Below are 21,464 nucleotides of genomic sequence, written 5' to 3'. Positions count from 1 at the left end.
TAAATGTGGCAATTCTAGTTCTCTTTCTCATAGAAGCACATTGCATTTTCATAGGTGGGCTGGCGTGCTAAAGTGCTGAGCATCCCACTGATGTTGACAGGAACTGAAAATCACTCTGTGCTTTTGGAAAGCAAATCTTCAGTTCAGGAACCTAACTTGAAACTTAAAAAGAGAAGAAAAAAAAAAAAGTGATCTGGAGCTGATACCATCAGCGTTCGCTACAAGAAGAAATGATGAGAGGAGGGAAGCCTGTCTACGTTTAAAGATCTGGAATGTAAAATGTCTTTATATTGCTTTCTTTATGTAGCAGTAGCTATTACTATTTAATTTATTTTTACTATATCACATAAAGTCGTCCTGCCACCAGTACATCCCTCCAGACTAGATTCTCACCAACATCATGGAATTCAGTCCTGCCTACAATTTTTAGAAAGGGAGAAAGTGGAAGAGAAAAAAGAAGAAGCGGGCTCTCTCTCAGTCAACTTCCAGTAAATTATTAATACTCAGAGCTCTCCAAATTCACAGAGGTGAGGGGAAAGCAAAACTCAAGGTGCTTTTACAGAACTTACAAGTGATATGAAAGACCCCAGAGAAAGGCAGAGCTTAATGTTTTCATACTATACATGTATATTGAAATATTTCTATATGATGCAGTTGAGATACACAGGAGTGAATGTCTGAAAATCACAATGCTTGAAAAACATTACAGGCTATATTATTTACCATACTAAGTGTTAATCTGTCAAAAGCTGTCACTTTATATTGAATAACAATTGTAAAGAAAGATATGTGTTCTTTGCCAGAAAAACATTAAATTCCCTGTGAAAACAGAAGCAGTAAACAGTGGAAAGGAAGTTAATTAGCAACCCAAAAGGGGCCTCTTACTACTTTTCCCTGGAGGTTTTGGATGTAAAATGGTTACTTGGACACCTATTGTGTGTCTGTATCTTCATGTAATTCTGGAGGTCATTGAAGCTGCAGCAGAGACTGAGGCCAGTCTCAGATAAGGGGTATCAAAATCAAAATGCATAGCTGCTTGAAGGAAACAGATCGAACAAATATCTTCTTTCAAAGGTATGTGCTAGTGATTCTTTAATCAAAAGAAAGAAAAGAAAAAATAAATAAAAAGGTTCTGAAAATAACTGAGATAACATCATCAGCTCCTCCAGTGGCAATTGTGGCAAAATGGTCTTTACATCCACGGAAAGGAAGAGGATCAGCAGAGCGTAAGCTGGAAATAGCAATGCACCTTTAAGGGGATTTCATGCAAATCACAGAGAAGAGTTTTGCAGGGAGGAGGATTTGGGGGATCCTGAAGACACGTTTGGAGGGCTTGCTCAATCACTCATTGATTGAGGAACAGGCAGAGATCCCCAAGTGAAATATATGGCCTATATTGTAGTTGCTGGCTAATCCTAATGGTCCTCTGATCTTAGAACATGTTAATTATTTAAGAGAAGTACCATGGCCATAGCAGGAAACCTAAGTTTTCTAATCCTACCCCTCACTTTGCTCACTTTCAAGCAATTAGTCCATTATCTGGGCCTTCATCTCTCAGGAGCCTCAGTAAAACAATTTGGACAGCCCTGCTGAATTAGCCCTTATATTCTAAGATCTTTGTGACTTATTTTCTGATGGATATTTACCTTTAATCTGTTAGCTTTCATTTTCACACTCGGGAATACTTATTTGGAAAATGCTATGGATAAAATTGTCAGAGGTGAAGTCTTATGATAATGAAAAGCTAACGACATGGAAATTGGACATCAATCACTGACTTGGCGATGAGATTACACGGTTATTCCAACAGAAGAAAAAAAAATAAATCTGAAAGAACAGAGTTTGGTGTTTGCTGTTCCCATGCAGCAGGCAGCATAAAACAGCCCCCAAATCCAGCAGATGTTACCCATAGCAAAATCCTCTGCAAAGAGAAGCACCCCTGGCTAGCAAAAAAGGCTCTGTCATCCCTCAAGCATAATCAGGATGGCATGGGGAAACACCATATGACTGGAGATATATTTCAGCTATTCTTAGGGGCACTTTGTTTAAGTCAGAATGATGTTGTGGCTGAACCAGTTTGCTTCAGGAGTCAGGCTACTGGTATATAAACGCCAGAACCAGGGGACAAGGAAAGAACTAAAAATATCGTTTCTAGCTCAGGTAGACCCACAAATCAGACAACAGTGTGACTGCCTCCTCAAAGACTTCAGGCTTAGTTCCAGGATCCCTAGCACAAAAACAATTTAAAAAAAAAAAAAAAAAAGTGATGTATCTGTACCGCACCCTTCTCCGTTTGGAATCTCACTGCTTGAAATGGAGCACTGGCAATGTATGGGGCTGCCAGATACCAACACACATCTCCACAGGACTGAGTCACATCAGTGCTGACTGCCCTCAGTGTACTTTTCCACTTGCCCCAGCTGCTCCCAAAAGTTAGCTGAGCCACAATGGATCACGGTTTTTTTCCTCTCTTAACTTCCACCATTCATCTCCTGAGCCAGAATTCTGTATGCAGTGGTTCAAACCTTCCTAAGAAAAATTCTTCTTTTCTGTGGTGGCAATGGCCTCCGCTTGAGTGTCATGAAAGAATTGTTTGGTTCCCAGCTTCTGCAGTTTCCTCAAATGCATTGCTGTTCTGCTATACGCCATGAAAATTTCCATAAAGCAAAGAAATTTAAAGCAAAGAACAAGGCTCGAGACACAAATGCATATATTGCTGTGCTTATATCAATAATGTGAGATGCTGATCTGATGCCTGATCGGAGATGCCTTGACATGTGATGCTATTTGTTGTCTCCCCAAATAGTTGCATGTGTTCAATTAAAACAATGCATATATTAAACTGACAACTTTTGGTGTGAATGCCATCATTAAATGTCTGTCTTCTAGTTCCTTCCTCTCCCTTTTCCTACCACAAATATTTTCTTCACAGTTATCGCCAAGACATTACACCCCATCTTTTCCACAAACCTGAGTAATTTGCTTCAGCTGGTAACCATTTCAGAGGATAGGGTCTTCCCCCTCTTTCTGCAAATGTAAAAGGAAACTCCTTCCTGGATTTACTAAAAAATAACTTTTCCATGCTGACAGAGTGTGTTTGGCATTTGAATCAAAAGATCCCATAACAGTGTGTTTTGCAGTGTGTATAGGATAAGTTATAGATGAAATTGCAAGACATATGCCAGAAAAATGATACATTGGCTTTAATCTCTTTGCAGAGATATTTAGAGGATATACATTCTGCAGGTCTGAGATCCACACCCAGAGGAGTGGGTGCCGTGAATACATGATTTCTCTCCTCTCCCCACCCACATTTTAGCATCAGTGGAAAAGCCAGCATAGAATTAACATAAGCGCTTAACTTTTAGATGATTCCCTCCAAGTTTATAAAACTCAAAAGCAAAAAGAGATTATATGCCTCAAGTGGAGCCATATTGCATGGAAGTCAGAGGGGATGCTGTCTGTTTTATAATATATGTTCATTCCAGGCAGAATGCATGTGACAACACAAGTGTGTCGTCAGCTTAACGTCTAAACTCTCTGCATATATCAGAAAGCACTAAGTACTTGGTGATATTTAAAGGTAAGAAATTACCCCTCTACTTCAACATATACCAGGCACAAGCTCTTCTGATGATACAGGAACAAGTATCCTGGCTTGGATCTGATGTACCACGCTTCCCTGCACAAATCCAGTGGCTGTCTCCAACCTGTGCCTCCTGAGACAGCGAGCCTAGCCAGCACACCGTGTGCATTTCTCTCAGGGGATCTGCTTTTGCTCCATTCTCTTGGGGCAGAGCTGGTCAGGTGGCAGCCAGGAGCTGCTTGTCCTCCTCTGAGGACCAGCCCCTGAACTCTGTTCCACGCTCCTGGGAGGATCCTTTATTTTGCACCACTGACACAAACCATCCCTCCTGTTTCTAGAATATGTTCACTGTCCTTAATAAGTTACTGACTCTAGTATGCAGGAACAAGACATGAGTAGACTTTGCCGACACCAGTCATGACTTGCAAAAAAAAAAACACCTTTATTTGGAGGCCAAAGGCCCTTTTTAACGTAGAATAGCTGGTAGGAGTAACCCAGACTGGTGTATAGACATACAACTCTCTTATACCTCAAGGGAGGGGGGGAGGGGTTGATGAAAAACACTGAGATTTTCTTAGTAAAAGAGGAAAATAAAGAGAAAGACTATTTATAACATACCTAGATTGTAACTTCTTGTCAGGTAAATTAGGCAAGGCACTTTCTATTTAATTGCAGAATAGAAGAGAGCAAATATGTATTAAATGTCAAGAAGTTCACATTTTCCTTATAAGATTTTGTGGAGTCCTGTGTATGTTTCCGAGTCCACCCTTCTATACCAGCTTGCTCTTTAAATGTATTAGAGTATGTTATTATTATATAAAGATGAGATTACATCAGGATTACTACAAGTTATTTGTAGTTATTAGAGAAAATGAAATAATCTCATAGTATGAGTTTTCTTCTTTCTTTGTGATAATATATCCCACTTAGTTCTGGAAGATTTTTTTTTCAGCTTGTCAAGACTCCCTTTGATCTTCCCAAACAAATGACAGACTCCTAACCTGCATTCACAGCTATACATGTTTAGATTCAAAACAAATTCAGCCTCTCTGTGCAACATTTGCAGCATCAATCCTAAAAGAAATCAGGAAATATATTCCATATTCAAGGGAAGATATTCAGATGCGGAAGGGCAGATATCCAACTTCCATTAAAGCCCTTGTCTTCTTCCACTATGCCTCTTCCTCTGCTTTCTGCATGGTCAGTTTTTGCCTGATGCAAATTAAATACTGTTGAAATTCATAACATTCTCTATTAGACTGCTTAGCTCTTTATTTTAGGGTTATTGTGCTTTTTTTCCTCCAACAGATGTGTGCCAGGATGCTTAAGTAATTATCATCTTTCCTGATTTACATGAAGTTGAGAACTGCATCAAGCATGTATAGAGCTTATTTCACTGCTCTACAATGGATTTATTTGCATTTTCAGCAAACTGATGTTACAATCACAGGGACAGGAAAAAGAAGAAATATTATATCACAGTTACTGACCTAACATCATAAACTACCAAGTGCCCTTAACTTCTTGGACCTGGTCCAAAGGCCATGGGGATCAGTGAATTATTGCCATTACTTTCAATGGGCTTTGGATAAGACTCCTTACAGATGATCACTCTTGTTTCTAAAATAACCTAATTATGGCACCGTGTCTAAGAGTCTCATCTTGAGTTTGCTCCTGTTCTCATTGAAATGAACAGGACTACCTTAAGTCACTAACCTAGACTGGCCTTTGCAAACACCTACACCCGAGCTGTATTTTATTCACCGAACCTAGGCAGGAAGGTCCAAACAAACAAAGATGCGCCCATGGGTAGCAAAATGGGGTTCACTGAACTGGATCAGGGTCACACTCCAGACTCATTTAACCATCAACAACAGCACTCAAGCCAGCAGCCTCTGCATTTGCATGTACTTGCTGTGACCTGTGGTTAGATTTTGTGTCAAAGGTACAAATCAGAATCACAGCTGGTTGAGACATGGATAAAGGACTGTAGGGAACTATGTGCTTAATTCAGCTTAAACGTGTTGATAAACACCAGGGCTGCTGCTCGTGTACTCAAAGGGTAGCGAGTTTACATATCGAGAAACAACAGCCCAACTTAGAAAACCCTCTGCAATTCTTCAGATGGTTGGTCAGAAAGTAAGGGCATTCTTATGCTCCACTGCACAAGTCAGAGATATCAAGCAAACAACATTCAGTTCAACTTCGCCAGAAAACTACTTAAATAATAATAAAAAGATCCATTTTTTTCATTTTCATAATATTTCTACAATTATTTTTCATGCTCTTTTTATTAAAGCATTACATAAAGCTGCCACACAAACATCGGTTCGTAGCAATGGGTGATTTTGGAACTCTGTGAGGGAGTTTCTGAATCACTGCCATACATTTCCGAAGCACTAAAGAAATATTACAATTATTTTCTCGAGCCATTCAAAAACCCCGTGTGCTCAAGGTTTCACACTCTCTTTTCAAGAGCTGACAATGTCACGAGCATCTGCAAAGTCCTGAAAGGGAGAACGTATCCCCGGTCTGTGATTATGTAAGGACAAGGATCCAGGCCCGTCAGGCGTATCTATTTATTGGCAACCTCAGGAAAGAGGCTGAGCACCAAGCGGGCACAAGGAGCAATCTACCCTTCTGCTTCCCGTAAGTGCCCAGAAGAAATAAGATAATGTCTGAATTGAGTGAAAAAGTTTGCACTGCCACTACATATTTAATGGCTATTCCAGCCATTAGCCTGCTCCGTTTTGGTGCAGTCAATCTAGCGCTCCTTAGGAACGCTAAGTTATTTACTTGTCACTGTTAAGCATGCAATAATGATCCAGCTGCTCTCCAAATACATACGTTCACCCAACTTAGCATTCCATAACCATCCATTTATTAATTGCTTTAAAAGCATTCAAGGCTACCCAGCAAGCTGGCAACATGATCCTGATTCTTTATGTCCCTAGAGTACAAAACAGTAAAAAAATGCAATTTTTTAAGAAACTGATACTCATTCCAGAACAAATAGGGTATGTTTTTTTTTTTTTTTTTTTTTTTTTTTTTTTTTTTTTTTCTGAATATTTTAATACCAAGTACCTTCTTTGGAACCCAAAATCTGTATTAACAACTTCAAAATGTTTGGACTGCAATAAAGCGTGGCACCTTATTGATTACGGCGTTTCTGGATGAAGAGGGAAGATGTTGCCGAGGAAGATCTGCTTCCCCTGCATGTGTTATTTCTGTAACAATTCCTTCCAAGGGATGAAGCTAAATAGAATAATGTAATGAAAACAGGATTAGGAGAACTGATTTTTTTTTTCCCAGCCAGTGCCTCACTTTATGAAACAGGTAATGTCATTCAGAAAATCCCCCATAATTCTTTTCATTATGATTGCAGAGTTCCCCAGGATTCATTTTTTAAGGACACAAAAGACTCCTCGGGGCTGATCCTGCCTGTATTCCCGCTGGATACAGCGAAACACGGTGGCAACACGCTTCCTCCTGAACGACATCTCCAGCGATGCCGCCCTCTGCGCCTCTCTGCCCCAAGGTACCTGAACCGTACCCCGACAAAACCAAGCGCTGCCACCCCAAAACGAGAGATTTGCCTGAGGTTTTGGGGGACGGGGACCCTGCTACGGCGCAGCGCATCCCGATAGAGCCGCGCTCCCCTCGGCTTCCCAGAGTCGGAGAGGAGAAGAGATGGGGGCTGCCTTAAATGTCACCCGGGAGGGTTTGAGCTTTTTTTTCAGCATCCCCTCGCTCTGCCGGGGGTTGTGCTGGAAAAGGAGCTGCGGCGATCCACGCGAGGCGAGTGCCATCTTCAGGAGGGGCCCGAGCCTCTCTCTGCAAGCGCACGGCTCCCGAAGTTGTGACCCGAACCCGTCGCCGCTGGCTCGGAGGGGAGGGGGGGCGGGGGAGGCCGCCGCCGGGACCCAACTTCGCCGAGCATCCTCGGGGGAAGGGGGGAGAGGCTCGGGGCCGAGCCGAGCCGGGCCGGACCGGGCCGGGGGCAGCACTCCGGGGCCGGGCAGAGGCACCGCAGATTTAACTCTTTCCTCCGAGTTCCTCCACCCGGCCCCGGGGGGCTCCGGGGCCGGAGCAATGGGGACCCCCCCCTCGGGAGCCCTGCCTCCTGCCCCGGCTGCAGGGACGAATCCAGCCCGTTTTTCCCCCCCAAAATAAACCCGGCAAGAAAAGCGGCCGGCGTGCATCTGTTGCTGGGGGGCTGGCAGGCGGGTGCCCGGGCACCTCGCGGGGGTGTCAGGGGAGCCGCTCCGGATAGGGCCCGCCGGCCGGCCGGGCATCCCTCTCCCCCCAGCCCCGGCCCCCCCGTGTCCGCGCTGCCCTTGCGCCCGCAGCGCCCCGGCCCTGGGCGTCGGTCCCTACCTCCGTGTCGTAGAGGCGCAGGTCCAAGAAATAGGGGTTGAGCAGGGACTCGTTGCGGATCTGATCCATGGCCAGCTGCACGGCGGGCAGCACCCCCCGGCCGATCTTGCTCTTCTGGTCCTCCTCGGACTGGCTGAGGGGCATCAAGCCCATGATGGAGATCGGCGTGGTGGCGTTGGGGGGCAGCCCGGCAGCCCCCCGGGAGCTGCCCCGCGGCCAGCCCCAGCCCGGCGGAGCCCAGCCCAGGCACAGGAGCAGCAGGAGCATGGCAGGGTTGGAGGTGGCAGCGGCCGGTCTCCGCGGAGAGGGATGCATGCTGCTGGATGGGGGGGAGGAGGAGGAGGAGAAGGAGGAGGAGGAGGAGGAGGATGAGGAGGAGGGCTGAGCGTCGGGAGGGAGCCGAGCCCCTCTCAGCCCGGGCGCATCCCCCGGCGGCAGGAGCCGAGGCGGGAGGAAAAGAAACGCCTCTCTGCTTCCCCGGGAGCCTCGGGGTCTCCTCTCTTCTCTCCCCCCCCCCCCCTCCCCTGGCAATAATCCTTCTGGCAATGGCGCCTACTCCTTCCCAGGTCTGCCAGCTGCAACCACCAGGAGCGAGAAATAAATAAATAACCCCCCCAAATACACGCACACACGCACTCCCCACCGCCCTCTTCCTCCTCTCCCCGGCGGCAGAAGCAGGGGAGCGGGACCTGCCTCTGCCTCCCGGCTGCTCTTTCTCATCCCCCCCCCCCAAAAAAAAAAAAAAAAAAAAGCCTTCTTCTCCGCTCCGGGAGGAGGAACGGCACCTCTCAGGCGCGGAGCGGGGGGTGGTCACTGCACACCTTCCTCCTCCCCAAGGAGAAAATAAATAAAAAAAAAGGATGAGGATGCTCCGGCAGAAAACACCGACGGGGAAAAAGCCCCCCCCCAAAACGCCAGAGGAGGAGGAGGAGGAGGAGGGAGGGGAGCGGTGCCGAGCCGGGGCGGGGGGGTTAGTGCCGCATTCCCGGGGGGCAGAGGGACGGGATGCGGGGACGGACCCCCCGCCCCAAACCCGGGGAAAACGGGGTGCGGGGGCAGAGCAAAGCGCCCCCGGGGCGGGGACCTGGCCGCGATCGCGAGTGGGAACGGGGAGGGGGCTCCGCGGCCGCTGCCCACCCGCGGGGGTGCGGGGTGAGGGCGCAGCCCCCGGGCCCCCCCCAGTTTTCCCCGCCGCAGCCCCCCCGGCACACAAACGCGCTCCCACTCCGGCTTGGCACCTCCGCTGGCACACGCGCGCACACACACACACACGCAGCCCGGGCCATGGCAACTCTGCAGCACGCTGGGGAGTTGGGCGTTTTGAAAAAAAAAAAAATCGGATTTTTTTTTAATTGTTATTATTTTTTTTTTATATTACTGTTTTTTTTCTCCCCACAGAATTCACCGTTTCCCAGAGCCTGGCTCTGTCTGTGTCTGTTTTCCTGCACCTGCAGCTTGCGGCTGCCAGCAATGCACAGAAGAAACATGAGGTTCCCGAGGGGATAGAGGGCTGCCACAGCCCCGCGTGGGGGTCAGGAGCCCCCTGCACCCAACGAGCCCTTCCACACACCGCCTCCAAGGCCTGAAGCGCACTCCCACGCCGCCCACCCCTGCCGGTGTCCTGCCAGGGCCCTCAGCAGCCCTGCTCTGGTTTGCAGCCTGCTGAGAAGACTGTGGGCCTAAATCCTGTGCTTGTAACCCTGTAACGTGCCCAGCCTTGTGGCCCTTCCCTCGGGATGCTGCCCAACGGCGGTAACTGAAAGGCATTGGTCCTAAAGGGTCTGCCACCTCTCCCAATACGTTATTTCAGTCATTAACACGCACACCAGATTCATTAATAACCTTATTCCAGGTTCCAAGCACCGGCTCTCATCGTGCCTGTATCAAATCAAGGGGACATAGCATCACTGATTGTCCCTCATACCCATAAGCTAAGCTTAATAACTGCACCTCACTTTTGTACTGAATTTCACCTCAGGAATTGCCCTTGGAGGCATTTCCAAGGCACCTCTGCCTTTTCTGCTCCATGTAGGCACAGCTGCCTGCACTGGGCCACCCATGGCAGCCTCGGCCCTGTGGGAAGCAGCCCCCAGAGGCAGGAGAGCCAAGCTGTCCTCAGGGGCTGCCTCCCTGTGGAGCCATCCATGGCCCATTTCTGAACCCCTTCTGCCAAAAAGCACACGTTACCCTTTTGCTCCCATGTGGCTGACCTGGCGTTGCGATAAAGCCAAATGTGCACTTGTTATTTGTACATGTGGCCTGCCCCCAATTTGTCACCTGCAAACTTACAGTAAGCCGTCTCCTTCTAGAAAACCGGTTATCACAACACCAACAGCTCTTCCTAGGATCCCAACAGGAGCAGAGGCCATATTGATTTTGCATAATATTATTTTTAATCAGAATTTCATATGCTAAACGACATTTCGCCCTTCTCAGCTGTATCTGCAATAGGTCCTGAGTTTGTTCATCAAAACCCATTTCACGTAAAACCATTCCTCACTGCTTGTATCCCCACATCATTCTGTGATTTTCTCTAGTTCTTGGCCACGAGGGCTACAGCTACTTGGATCACTTTGGTTATCATTCTGCAATATTGGCACTCTGTTAACACACGCGCTCGCACTGTCTCTGGAATGCCATCAGCTTTCTGAGTTTTATTTCAAAATCAATCTCCTAGTTATAGGGAAGTCAGCCTTTTTGTAAGAGAGCTCGAGTCCAAGCTATATGGTACAACAGAATTAATACCTTGGATATTAGCAGCAGCTGCTCAACATCCGTCTGGGTTACTAATGCAGCAGCAACGGACTCTTTATTATTTTGGGAATCGGATGCATCTCCTAGCTTCTCTCCAGCCACAGGCCACAAACAGCATAGAGCGTGGCAGCCTGAGCCCAGCTGCTGGTGGTGCCCATGTGGGCATGGGGAAACCAGATGCTGGGGATGCAGGTCAAAGAAACACACCTGGGAAGTGCTGCCTTGCTCAGTTAATGCGTACCATGGAGCACGAAACCAGCTCCAAAAGCAGGCCTGGAAAGCCAGCACTTACCTGTTTGTTGGGAAACTCAAGGCAGACCTTTCAGGGGCACTCTCTGATGATGCCTTCCCCCTTTCTGGACGCTCGGCAGGAGATCCTGCCCTACCCTGGGATGACCACACACACACACACATTTCTGTTTTGTACACCACCACCTTTGGTCAAACGAGTCCTAGCTCCTGCACCTGAACTGCAGAAGTCTGGGTATTGCTGGGTGTCATTTGTACCAACCAAAGCTAAGCATCAAGTTAGAGCATCAAATAAGGTGGTACTTCTGACATTGATGTCTTTGTTGCTGTCTTCTCTGTCAGTAAAACAGGGATGCTCATGCTTCATGGCGTGAAGATAGAGTAATAAAGGTTTAGGAAGCACTAAGACACTGCAACATTCAAGTTTCACGTTGAAAAATGCTGAGAAAATAACCTTTATTTTTCAGGCAGGGGACTTAATATAGAGAAGTAAATAAAGTCATACATTGAACAATGAGGATTAAGCCAAATAAGCCTCTTCAAATCCTTCCTGTATACTCAGCGAGGCATTGAAAAGACAGTTTTTTGTATTAAAAAAAAAAAAAGGAAACAATGCAAGAAATAGTTTATGATCATGTAATTAGAGACAATGCTGTAACGTAGATGCAGTTAAGCTATGTTTAGCTTAACAAAGAACTTCATTTCTGACACTTTCAAAGACTGCATTTGCAATCCCATCAACGTTTTTCATATAATACGCATATAAGTTTAAATATGATATATAGAGAGAGTTATCTTTTGTAAATCCTCATCTTTCCTGCTATCAGCACTCAGAATTTTGTCCTTTCATACTATTCTTTGCTTATGCATAACAGACAACCAGGTACTACCTCATTTTAACTAAAAGGCCTAAAGGAGAATTGCACCAAACCTATTTTTAAAAATTATGTCAGACACATCCTCCTGCCCAACTATCTATTTTTTTTTCCCCAGACATCCCCAGAATGTTTTGCTACAATAAAATTGGTGAAGTGCATCCCCTAGGATGGAATCCTCTAAAGCAGCACAAGTTGTTTATATGCAATGCAAAAATGCTTTCTATTTTTATTTGGTGGTCTACACCAGACACCCTCTGTATCTGCTTATTCCTTTTTTGGCTAAAATATCAGGTTGTAGGAACTGTAAACCCATCTCTCTTTGCCTGAAAAACAAATGTAATTTTCTTCTTTGGCATGTTACCCGGTCACTTCAGCATTTTGCTCATGTGAGCCCTTCAACTACATGCCAGTAAACAACAGTTCTGTCAAATACCTTCATGCTAATGATAATTTCCATTTTTTTCCAGTCATTACCAAGCCTTCTCTCAGAGTATGCAGAATTAACAGTTTTTGTTATGTATTCCCTAGATCTGCTCATCACACAGCACCCAATTCACGCATTTCAGGTCCAAATATCTGCACTGCTATTACTCCCTCCATCGCTTTCCTTTCAGCTGCATATTAAATCCCTTCAGAGGATGTGTAAGTTCAAGAAACCCAGAAGACTGCTTTTTCCCTTGCCACCAAGAAACTGCCTCTGCTGCAAGTCCTCCCCCACGCCAGGAGACGGCCCAACGCTGCATGCAGCATGTCTTACCACCCATCAGACCACTGACTCGCTCCCCGTGTCTTACATCTTCTTTGCTCTTGCTTGTGGAGTTAGGAAAAAAACACAGAGAAGGTCCTGACCTGGTTTAGTCTCCAGCCCCCTTTGGAAATCCTGGAAGCCTTTACAAGTCTGTCATCTACAGCCACGTCAGTCCTGCCAGCGCTGACGAGGATTGGTGTAACCAGGCTTTGCCTCTTCATATAAGTGTGAGTAATGGATTGGAAAAATAGCCTGAAAACTGTTGATCTAGGCATAGCAATTTTAGTACCACATGCACATACGCAATTGTTTTGCTATGTAAATGGGAAGTGGAAGAATACTGCAATGCTCTAATTCAAACTCCAGTGGTTGGAGCCAAGCACTAGCAACCTGGCAGAACCACGGGAGCTCCACTGTCCATCTCTTCTCCCTCCCAAGGGCTTCTCCACCTACATCTGCTAACTTGCTAGCAGTCATGAGTTTGCCTTCCTCGTGAGCTTCTATAGTGTTCTCACACACTGCCAAAAAATCCTACAGTTTTAACTGTATACAGACAGACGTGCGATCCTAACCCTACCGTCTCTCTAGACATCTTGATCGCTGTCATTCCGTCAAGGTATCAGAACAAAGCTCAACTTCAAATTAATCTGCCAAGAGAGCCAAATGAAATTACAACATCAGATTTTGAATTGCCAGCAGTATCGCTGTGTATCTGCCAGCGTTTCCAGACATAGGAAACAGGAGCACGATTCCATCAGTGTTACCAACAGGAATTTCTCCGTCAAATAGATCTTTTCACTTCCTATAAATATAGCAAAAATTGAACACAGTTCTAAGTCTTTGTTTCAGCAGAGCTAGCAAGAACTACTGCTTCCAATCCATGTTGACCTATGTGCATACAATGACAACTGCTGTTCCAGAGTGATTGTGCAAGCTGCAACGATCCTCCATCATAAAGGTTCAGCCAATACTGTGCATACAGAGGTTTTAGTGGTTTATTTTATTTCTTAGAAAGAAGGTTTATGTCCTGTCTTTTCTTGAAGAAAAAAGTCCATTAAGGTCTTGGCCATGTCGAAGACCCACAATACTTAAATGAAGGGAGAACTACAGAAGAATAAAAGAAAAAAAATAATAATTCAAAACAAACAAACTACCAGCAAAAATACTTACCTGAAGAGTTCAAAGACATATAATAAAGAATTGGGTATCAGAGTGCATTTATTTTTTTTTAATTTGATACAGAAATACAAAGACATAAGCATATTTTTTTTTTAAGACAATACCTAAATTCCCCCAAAACAGCCAGTTCAATCAGCAGTTACTACCCCAAATTCTCATCTTGAGGATAATATCACCAGGTATTTTAAGAGTTAAAAAAATCTTTGCATATTTATATTCCTCTCACAAGGTGTATCTAGAACAGAACATTGGGAAAGTATTTTGCACAGTTCGGTTTTGTGAAATACTTCTGGTTTAATCTTTTGTGCCTCCGCTGTGCCAAATATGACCCATCTCTAGGGATGTTCAAGGAACACCAGAAAAAAGTAAGGGAAGAAACCTGGGAGAACACAACATCAAGCTGATCCCTTATATCCAAAAAATGGCAGTAAACATCAGAGAGGTTGCATTTACTGCTAGACAATGAAGAAGGAATTAAAATCCATTTGGAAGACAGATTTCTGTGTATCAATCTTCAAATTGTATACAGCAAATCATGTGCTGGGATGATACATTCTTGGCATACCATTGTTAGCCCATCTCCATTTTTCATTTTAAAAAATCCTTTTTTTTTTTTTTTGAACAACCTAATAGCACAAAATGAAAGAAGAACCCTTGATTTCCCTGCTTGCAGTGCCAGTATCACATTATTTTAATATAAGTTTATCAATAAGCTTGAATTGCCTGATTTGCTTTTATGGATGCTTCACAATGTTAGTGGCAAAGAGGAAAAAAATAAAGTGTGTCTTTAAACATAAAAGATGAGTACTAAGAAATGGGGGAAGTACTGGTTGATGTTTTGGACAATGTGGAAACTCCTCATCTCTCTTTTTCAAAAAAGAGTCTTAGGAGGCCAGAACCAGATGGAGTGTGAATTTATGACTAAGTCCTCCAATTTTTCCGGTTCTCTGAGGCATCCAGCCCCTTCTTTACTGAGAAGCCCAAAGTCTACAGTGCGTTCCTCAGCAGATGGCCACAACCTCCTGCAGGAGGAAGTTTGAAAATGTGCATTGTGAATCAGGCACTTGATCGATTCCTTCATCATCCAAACCTGAAGCCAGACATTAATACAATTCCTTTGAGTTGACAAGAAGGAAAGTATCAAGGAGAAAACTGTGAAGTAGGTGGACTAAAGGGCCAACAACATACATGGAGCAAGCTGGTGATATTACTACAGTCAGTGACTGCTTTTGAACTAAACATAAGCACGTTTGTCTAGCAAATATTCAACCCAGGCTAGCGGGTTTGCTGGTGCAGGAGAAAACAGCTCAATTGCATGTAACTAGAAGCCCAGAACATCAGTACTTCCCTCCAAAAAAAAAAAAAAAATGCAGAGTAGCAAGATGTACAGAAAACAATTTCCAATTACTAAATTTCATTTGCATATGAACACCTGCTGATAAAATCTGGAAGTCTCAAAACTAAGAAAACCTCATTGACCTTGAAGGTCAATGAGAGTTTTGTCTACAAGTGTAATTGCTGGGCTTTCATTAACTTATTAATGTAATGCAATCAACAGTCACGAAGGCAAAACAGAAATGAACAGAAAAACCTTGCTGTGTTGGTGGAGTTCTAACAGCTCTCTCATGCAGACACCCAGCTTTGATTTGTGGCTCCACAAACTGAACACAGTTGCTGCTAGCAGGTGAACAAAAGCATTAATGAGTTCAGTAATGGGAACTTGAGAGAGCATAAAATAAAGCTGTCTTCTACCAAGTGCTGCAGGGATCAGACCCTAAGAGATCAGAGAGAGGGTTAAAAGAAAACCACTGACCATACGAAAAAAAAAATAGTTGTAAAGACAGTTGCCACTCTACCGAGTCACAAAATATTTTATTAGTTCTAACATCAATTTCATCAGTCCAACCCACAGAGATCTTTGAAGGTCTTCAAATAACATTTCAGCTACAGGGTTTTAGACAGATCTTGGAAGAACCTCCATAGGCATCCTCTACAGGCAGAAACCCTCCCCCCACACCCTAATCATATAAATAGATATGCCAAAATGACATGAGCTTATGAAAATTTAAAGAAAGGTCTGTACATTTCATATAGAAAACAAGAACAAAGACAAATAATGGAAGAAATCTAAAACTAACCAGAACAGATGCCAAGACTTCTGGGGGAAAAAAGGTTGTAATCTTCATGCTTCTATGCATAAAACATACCTCCAGCTGACATAAGGACACCTTCCTCATGAGCTGAAACTCTTTTAATCAACACTTTAATGATAATAGTCAATGACCAAACATATAGCTATACTTAACTCCTTGTCTGAATGGGTAAAGCAGACCCCACACACCACAGCTGAAAACATCTTGCACTGATGCAGATTAAACCCTGTGTTTTCTGTAGGACTGTGTGTGTTAGCATAAACAAGTTATCAGAAAAGGAGTTCCCAGACAAAATGCAAGTTATATATGAAAGACATTTTTTTAATTAATAGCAGCTGCATATCCTATCAATTAGTTGTAAACCGTTTTTTTTAATTTATCCATTCATTTTAAAGAGCCATTTAAACAATTACAATTTAATTAAAGATATTAATTTCTTAGATTTTTCTGTAATTTTAAGTTTGAAACAACCTCTTCATGTCAAAAGAATTATTGCTAGGTCTGATCTTGCAGGTTGTATGCATGCTGTATGTATGCAATCCACGTAATGTTAAAGTCAGTTGTGCAGTCTAGCTGCACAGCTAGATCCATTTATATCTAAACAGAGCATCACCTTTAAATGTTGTTGCCTTAATTAATAAAGATGAGAAAATCCCCATTTTACTCCAAAATCAGACTTAAGCATGATCAGAATCTAATCAAGTGCCATGAGCAACTGAAATTGTCACAACATTTAATGTATAGTATTGTCAAGCATGTGCAATATGTATGCATCTAGACTGTTATTTGTGCAAAGATATGCAGACCTTCTCAGCCTTCATGTGCAAACCCACAGTCTTCAGTGAGGGGTCTGTTGTAGCCACTCAGGGGTGGAATCTGGCCTACATTTATCCTCTTGGTATTAAAAAGACAAGGAGAATTATTAACCAGCATCTGTCAAAAGGCACAACTGCAGAATGCTTTAGTAGAAAAATAAACATTTTAGTTACTGGCAGATAACATTAGTGCAATTATTTTGACTGCCTTACTTTCACACAGTAGATTAAAAAATATATTGTCACTTGTGAAAAATAATCTAAGACACTTCAAAAACAGTTATGTAGCTGCCAAATACAGGGAACCGAAGAGGAGCAGATTCTGTGGCATGATACAGCCACAGTACTTACTTCACGTAGCTCCCAATGCTTAGTGCCTTTTAATGCTCCAGAAAACAAAATTCAATGCTTGTAAACTAATTACAGTTCTTTTCATACAAAAATATATCACTTATGTAATTTTCAAAAGGCTGACTATCTGCTGACTAGAAAGAGAACATTTTCATATTCAGCTATATACTAGATGACATCTGGATCAACTTCTTTCTTTGAAGAACCATTTTTGGTATTCTGAATCAGTACACGGTCGTAATACTGGTGCTGGATTACCATTGTAAGAGTTCGACTCTGCTTGTAAGCACTTCTGGGTTTGTACATGAAACAAAGTACCATCCTGCAAAAGAGAGAAATAATTTTTGCTTTTTGTGTCTTAAAAATTACAAACACATCATTGTATTTTAAAAGTAACAGAACGCACTCATAATAAACATCACACACATCCTTCTCATGAGCTACGCAGTGAATCCAAAATGCCTAACTTGAGAATCTCTAAAACTTTATCAAAAGGCCCCATTTTTAAACTTAATTTGTGTCTTGACATTTAAGTTTGTAAAGGATAAACTCGCTCAGCTCCCTTTCATTCCCTTTTGTTACTGCATCAGAGTATAGGTGGAAAAAATCAAAGACAAATAAAATACATTACCTAAATTCACCAACTTACTGCACACTTTGCAAGTAAAATTCACATGTCAGTTAATTGTATATGCTGGATATATTTTTGGCAAAAAGAAAATTGCCCTTTCTTTAGAGGGTGTATTTCTGGTGGAAAAGGCAAAAAATTCAAAGCGTACCTCTTCCCTGCTAATCTCTATGCAGTCAGCTTGCTTTGCTTGAGGGGAGCACATCTGCCTCACTAGGTGTAAGGTCTGATTGGCCTCTACAGTCAGGTTCCCCAAAGAACGTTATTTGAGCCCTCAGGCCCTCCTATTATGGCACTCTCCAAAAACATTTTATCTCCAGTTCATATAGCTCGCTCCTATCCAGGAGCACTGTCAACTAAGAAAGTCGCAGAAAGGCTGTGTACCCAACTTTGGAGAACAGCCGTTCTCCGAGGGCCCTTCTTGGCCCAGGTGACATCCCCACACCTCTTTCAAAGCTGTCAGAGGCTTTGGAAATAAAAACGCCAACACCCTGCTTAGGAGTCTAAGCCTGACTCCTCTGAAACGCTGCTGTTCAGGCATCAGGAATGTTGCACAAACGGCACCTTGCACCGCAGCCTCTGACGTCCAGTGATGCGCGCTTGTTCACAGGTTTGCTCACAGGCTTAGCTGCTGAATGACTTTCCTGTTTCCATCTGTGATTAACTCAAATTCTTGAGTGGACTAATCTATATCTGCCTCACTCACTTTTGACTTGGTGCCAGGAAGAACTTAATTCTGGCCAGGCAGCTGGGAAGGCTGTTCAAATCTTTGATTATGCTACATCTCTGTTATTTTTGTGAGGACAGCTTTGCTAGTGCCTGATGCTTCTCTACACAACGCAAGAGAAATGCAGTGCTGATGATACCTGGCCCTCTACTTGCCTTGAAACATGGGGAACAGTGATTTTGATCAAACGCAACAGAAGAAGAGGAACCAGTGCAGAGCAGTAGATTCAAATCACACCCAAGAACAAAGCGGTCATGAGAAAAGATGATTTAGCATATGAAACTTAAGGAATTATTTTAAAAGTTAATGGCTAGGAATGCAGTGGAAACAAATGTATTCCAAGATTGTGTTTTCTTAGTCATTCCCTGACATGACTGAAGTTCATTCAAAATATGTCACTCTCAGGGATTAACACATATGACCTTGAAAAACTTTATGAAGTCAGCATTAAAAATGAAACATCATTTCTCAAGCCAGCCTTTTAAATATTTTGTTTTACTCAGTAGTATCACTGTGAGCTTCAGCATAGACTAGATTCAGTGGACAGACAGTAGTTTTCACATTTTTCTTTAGAATTTACTCTGCCACCTACCACTGGTGGTATTATCCGGGCATGAATTTGTCAGCTGTGGAGCCTGTAGAATTTAGATGCGTTATGTAGATACATTATGTAAATATACCATTTTGATATATTATTTGACCTTTTCCCTTAGCCGAATAATAACACCCCAGAAGCTGTCCAAGGCCATCATTTTTCATGCAATTTATTTTCTCTGAGGCATTCCGGAACTCCTTCAGAGATTAAAACCTACTAAACACGAGGTTTTCTAAGATCACATGTTATGTTTATTAATATACTCTGTACTTCTCAGTATTTCTTCTCTTTGGGAGCTGGCATTAAGATGGAAGAAAAGAAGTATAGATTTGCTGAGCCCCCACAGCCAGTAAGATGTGTTCTGTGTACAGACAGAAGGTATCTTTTGATGGGGCATCAAGTTATACAACTTGCATCACATCACTCTGAGAAGCTCAAAGAGGACTTCTGGTGCTTGTGGGGAGGGTTCAAGACAGATTGTTTGCAGAAGAGAACCAGCAGCTTCTCCAAAGCAGGGAAGTTTAAAGCAATGGTGAAGTATCAGGGATATATGGCGGTGAAAATTCTGGAAAATAAAAGATGTCAATGAAAGGAGAGCAAAACTAGGCCATCCACGAGACTGGCTGGGGAAGGGGTACGGAAGCACTTCAGTTCTCAGGGAAAGGCAGTAGGACCGGGATGTGAGAAAGAACCGAGCAGTCCGCTGAAAGCACTGGGAAGTACTGAAAGCACAGGACAAAGATAGATGTTTCAACTTTCTTGATTCTTCTGGGGTTAAGGAAGGGTGCTTTCTTTCCTCAGCCTTCTGTTCTTTTATGACTGGGATATTCTTTATCTGCATTCTGCTGCTACCCTGTTCTAAGTTTAGATATTAAAAGCCAAGACAGTCATAAATCTCTAGGAACAATACTCTATGTAAATACAATCCCACTCCAGACACAGGAGTATTTGTGGCCTGCATAATTTGTAGGCAGTAAAATAAAAAGAAAACAAACAAACCAACAAAACAAACAACGATTTTTATCCCATCCCCTCCCCCCAAAAATCAACAATTTTTCTTCCACTCCCTCCTCCCAGAAAACAAACCTAAAACCAAATGGGTACCCTTACCTCTCTGAAAATAAACTTCTGGTTTTCAGGAATATCAGGAGTATTTTCTTGACACAAGTTCATTGTCAAATAGTCAGTCCCTGTGTCAACTGCTGCACAGGCTTCTGGCTGTCGGGTGTTGTAGCGTATTTCATTACGGGATGTGTACTCAAAAAACTAAAAATGCAAGAGAAGAAACAGGGGACAACAGTAATTTCGTATGTACGCAAGCAAGTGTTTATAAGGAGGACATACTAAGATACTATAATTAAGTTCACATATTAAAGGTGCTATTGTGGAGAGAAATTCTGCCAAAAATATTCAAGGAGCCTTCACTGCTGTTCTTTGCTTACTATTTTATAGAAAATCAATCCCACCACAGCACTGATTTACCCTGGTAGCACTTAAAACACAAGAAATGTTGAATAAATGCACTGGAAAACAGACATTCCAACTTTAAATAACAACTTACAAACTTGAGTGTAATATTTTACTTTCACATTCTCACCCACCTTTAAAAGTAGAACAGGAACCAGTTTACACCCTGACATTATACCTTCTTAATTCATCTATCTCAAAATAATGTTACTTTTAATTAAGGAGCTGCTCACTGGACAGTTCAAGTGCCGTTTGGTCAAGGTTCATTTCTGGTTACAAAGAACTCAGGATGCATGGTGATGAGCATTTTATTATATGACATTTTAAGATATTTGGAGCAAATCAGCTACAGATGCCTTTAAACATGAGAAGAACTTTAATAAAGCCAATTTATGGCCTTTGCTTATTGTACAATATTCTACAGAGATTTTCTGAACATGCCCTAAAACACTGGCTTCTGCAGCAATTATGGTTGAAACATTCCTTAAAATTTTTATATTTATCATGGACATTTGCCAAATTTTGGACTTGATTAAAGGGGATAGCAGAGTATGAGAGTTGTTTGTATTTAGCATGCTTGTAAATAATTCAGATGACTATAGTGCACAGATGTGTGTTTAGAACTGATTTAGATTATACTCAGTAGGCTAGCAAGAGGTTTATGCACATCAGAAAATTGCTTGTTACCAATAGTATAGCTGCATTAGTGGAAAGCAATAAAAGGATGAGGGGGAGAAGGGATCCTCTTTTGTTTTGCTTATCCCCTGGAGAAAGAGATTGTAAGGTGGTATGAAGGGACTATATCAATTTAGAAACATACATACTTGAACTTCTCACAGAACCATCCTTAATAACCAGAAGCTAATTAGCCTTTAAAGAGAAACTGGAAAGGCACTTTTCATGTAAATAGGACTATATGATTACCAAGTCTGCAAACATCCAGTTCCAGGTGCCAGA

At 43.0% G+C, this 21,464-nt stretch overlaps 2 protein-coding genes across 2 annotated transcripts in view; both read right to left on the bottom strand.

The window, feature by feature from the left end:
- Positions 1-8,469, bottom strand: part of GABBR2 (gamma-aminobutyric acid type B receptor subunit 2) — a 477,214-nt gene extending 468,745 nt beyond the window's left edge. The window contains exon 1 of the mRNA XM_040549353.1: positions 7,964-8,469. Coding sequence (XP_040405287.1) covers positions 7,964-8,278 — 315 coding nt within the window. The 5' untranslated portion in view covers positions 8,279-8,469. The remainder of the gene's footprint in view (positions 1-7,963) is intronic.
- Positions 8,470-13,824: 5,355 nt separating this feature from the next.
- GALNT12 (polypeptide N-acetylgalactosaminyltransferase 12) overlaps positions 13,825-21,464 on the bottom strand; it is a 50,577-nt gene continuing 42,937 nt past the window's right edge. Inside the window, exons 9-10 of the mRNA XM_040549352.1 lie at positions 20,151-20,306; positions 13,825-17,412 (exon numbers count right to left, since the gene is read on the bottom strand). Of these exons, the coding sequence (XP_040405286.1) occupies positions 17,275-17,412; positions 20,151-20,306 (294 nt within the window). The 3' untranslated portion in view covers positions 13,825-17,274. The remainder of the gene's footprint in view (positions 17,413-20,150; positions 20,307-21,464) is intronic.

The sequence above is a fragment of the Cygnus olor genome, chromosome 2, assembly GCF_009769625.2.
Source record: "Cygnus olor isolate bCygOlo1 chromosome 2, bCygOlo1.pri.v2, whole genome shotgun sequence".
NCBI lineage: Eukaryota > Metazoa > Chordata > Aves > Anseriformes > Anatidae > Cygnus > Cygnus olor.
The sequence above is the reverse complement of the archived record's forward strand: the minus strand, read 5'-3'. Positions and strand labels throughout refer to the sequence as shown.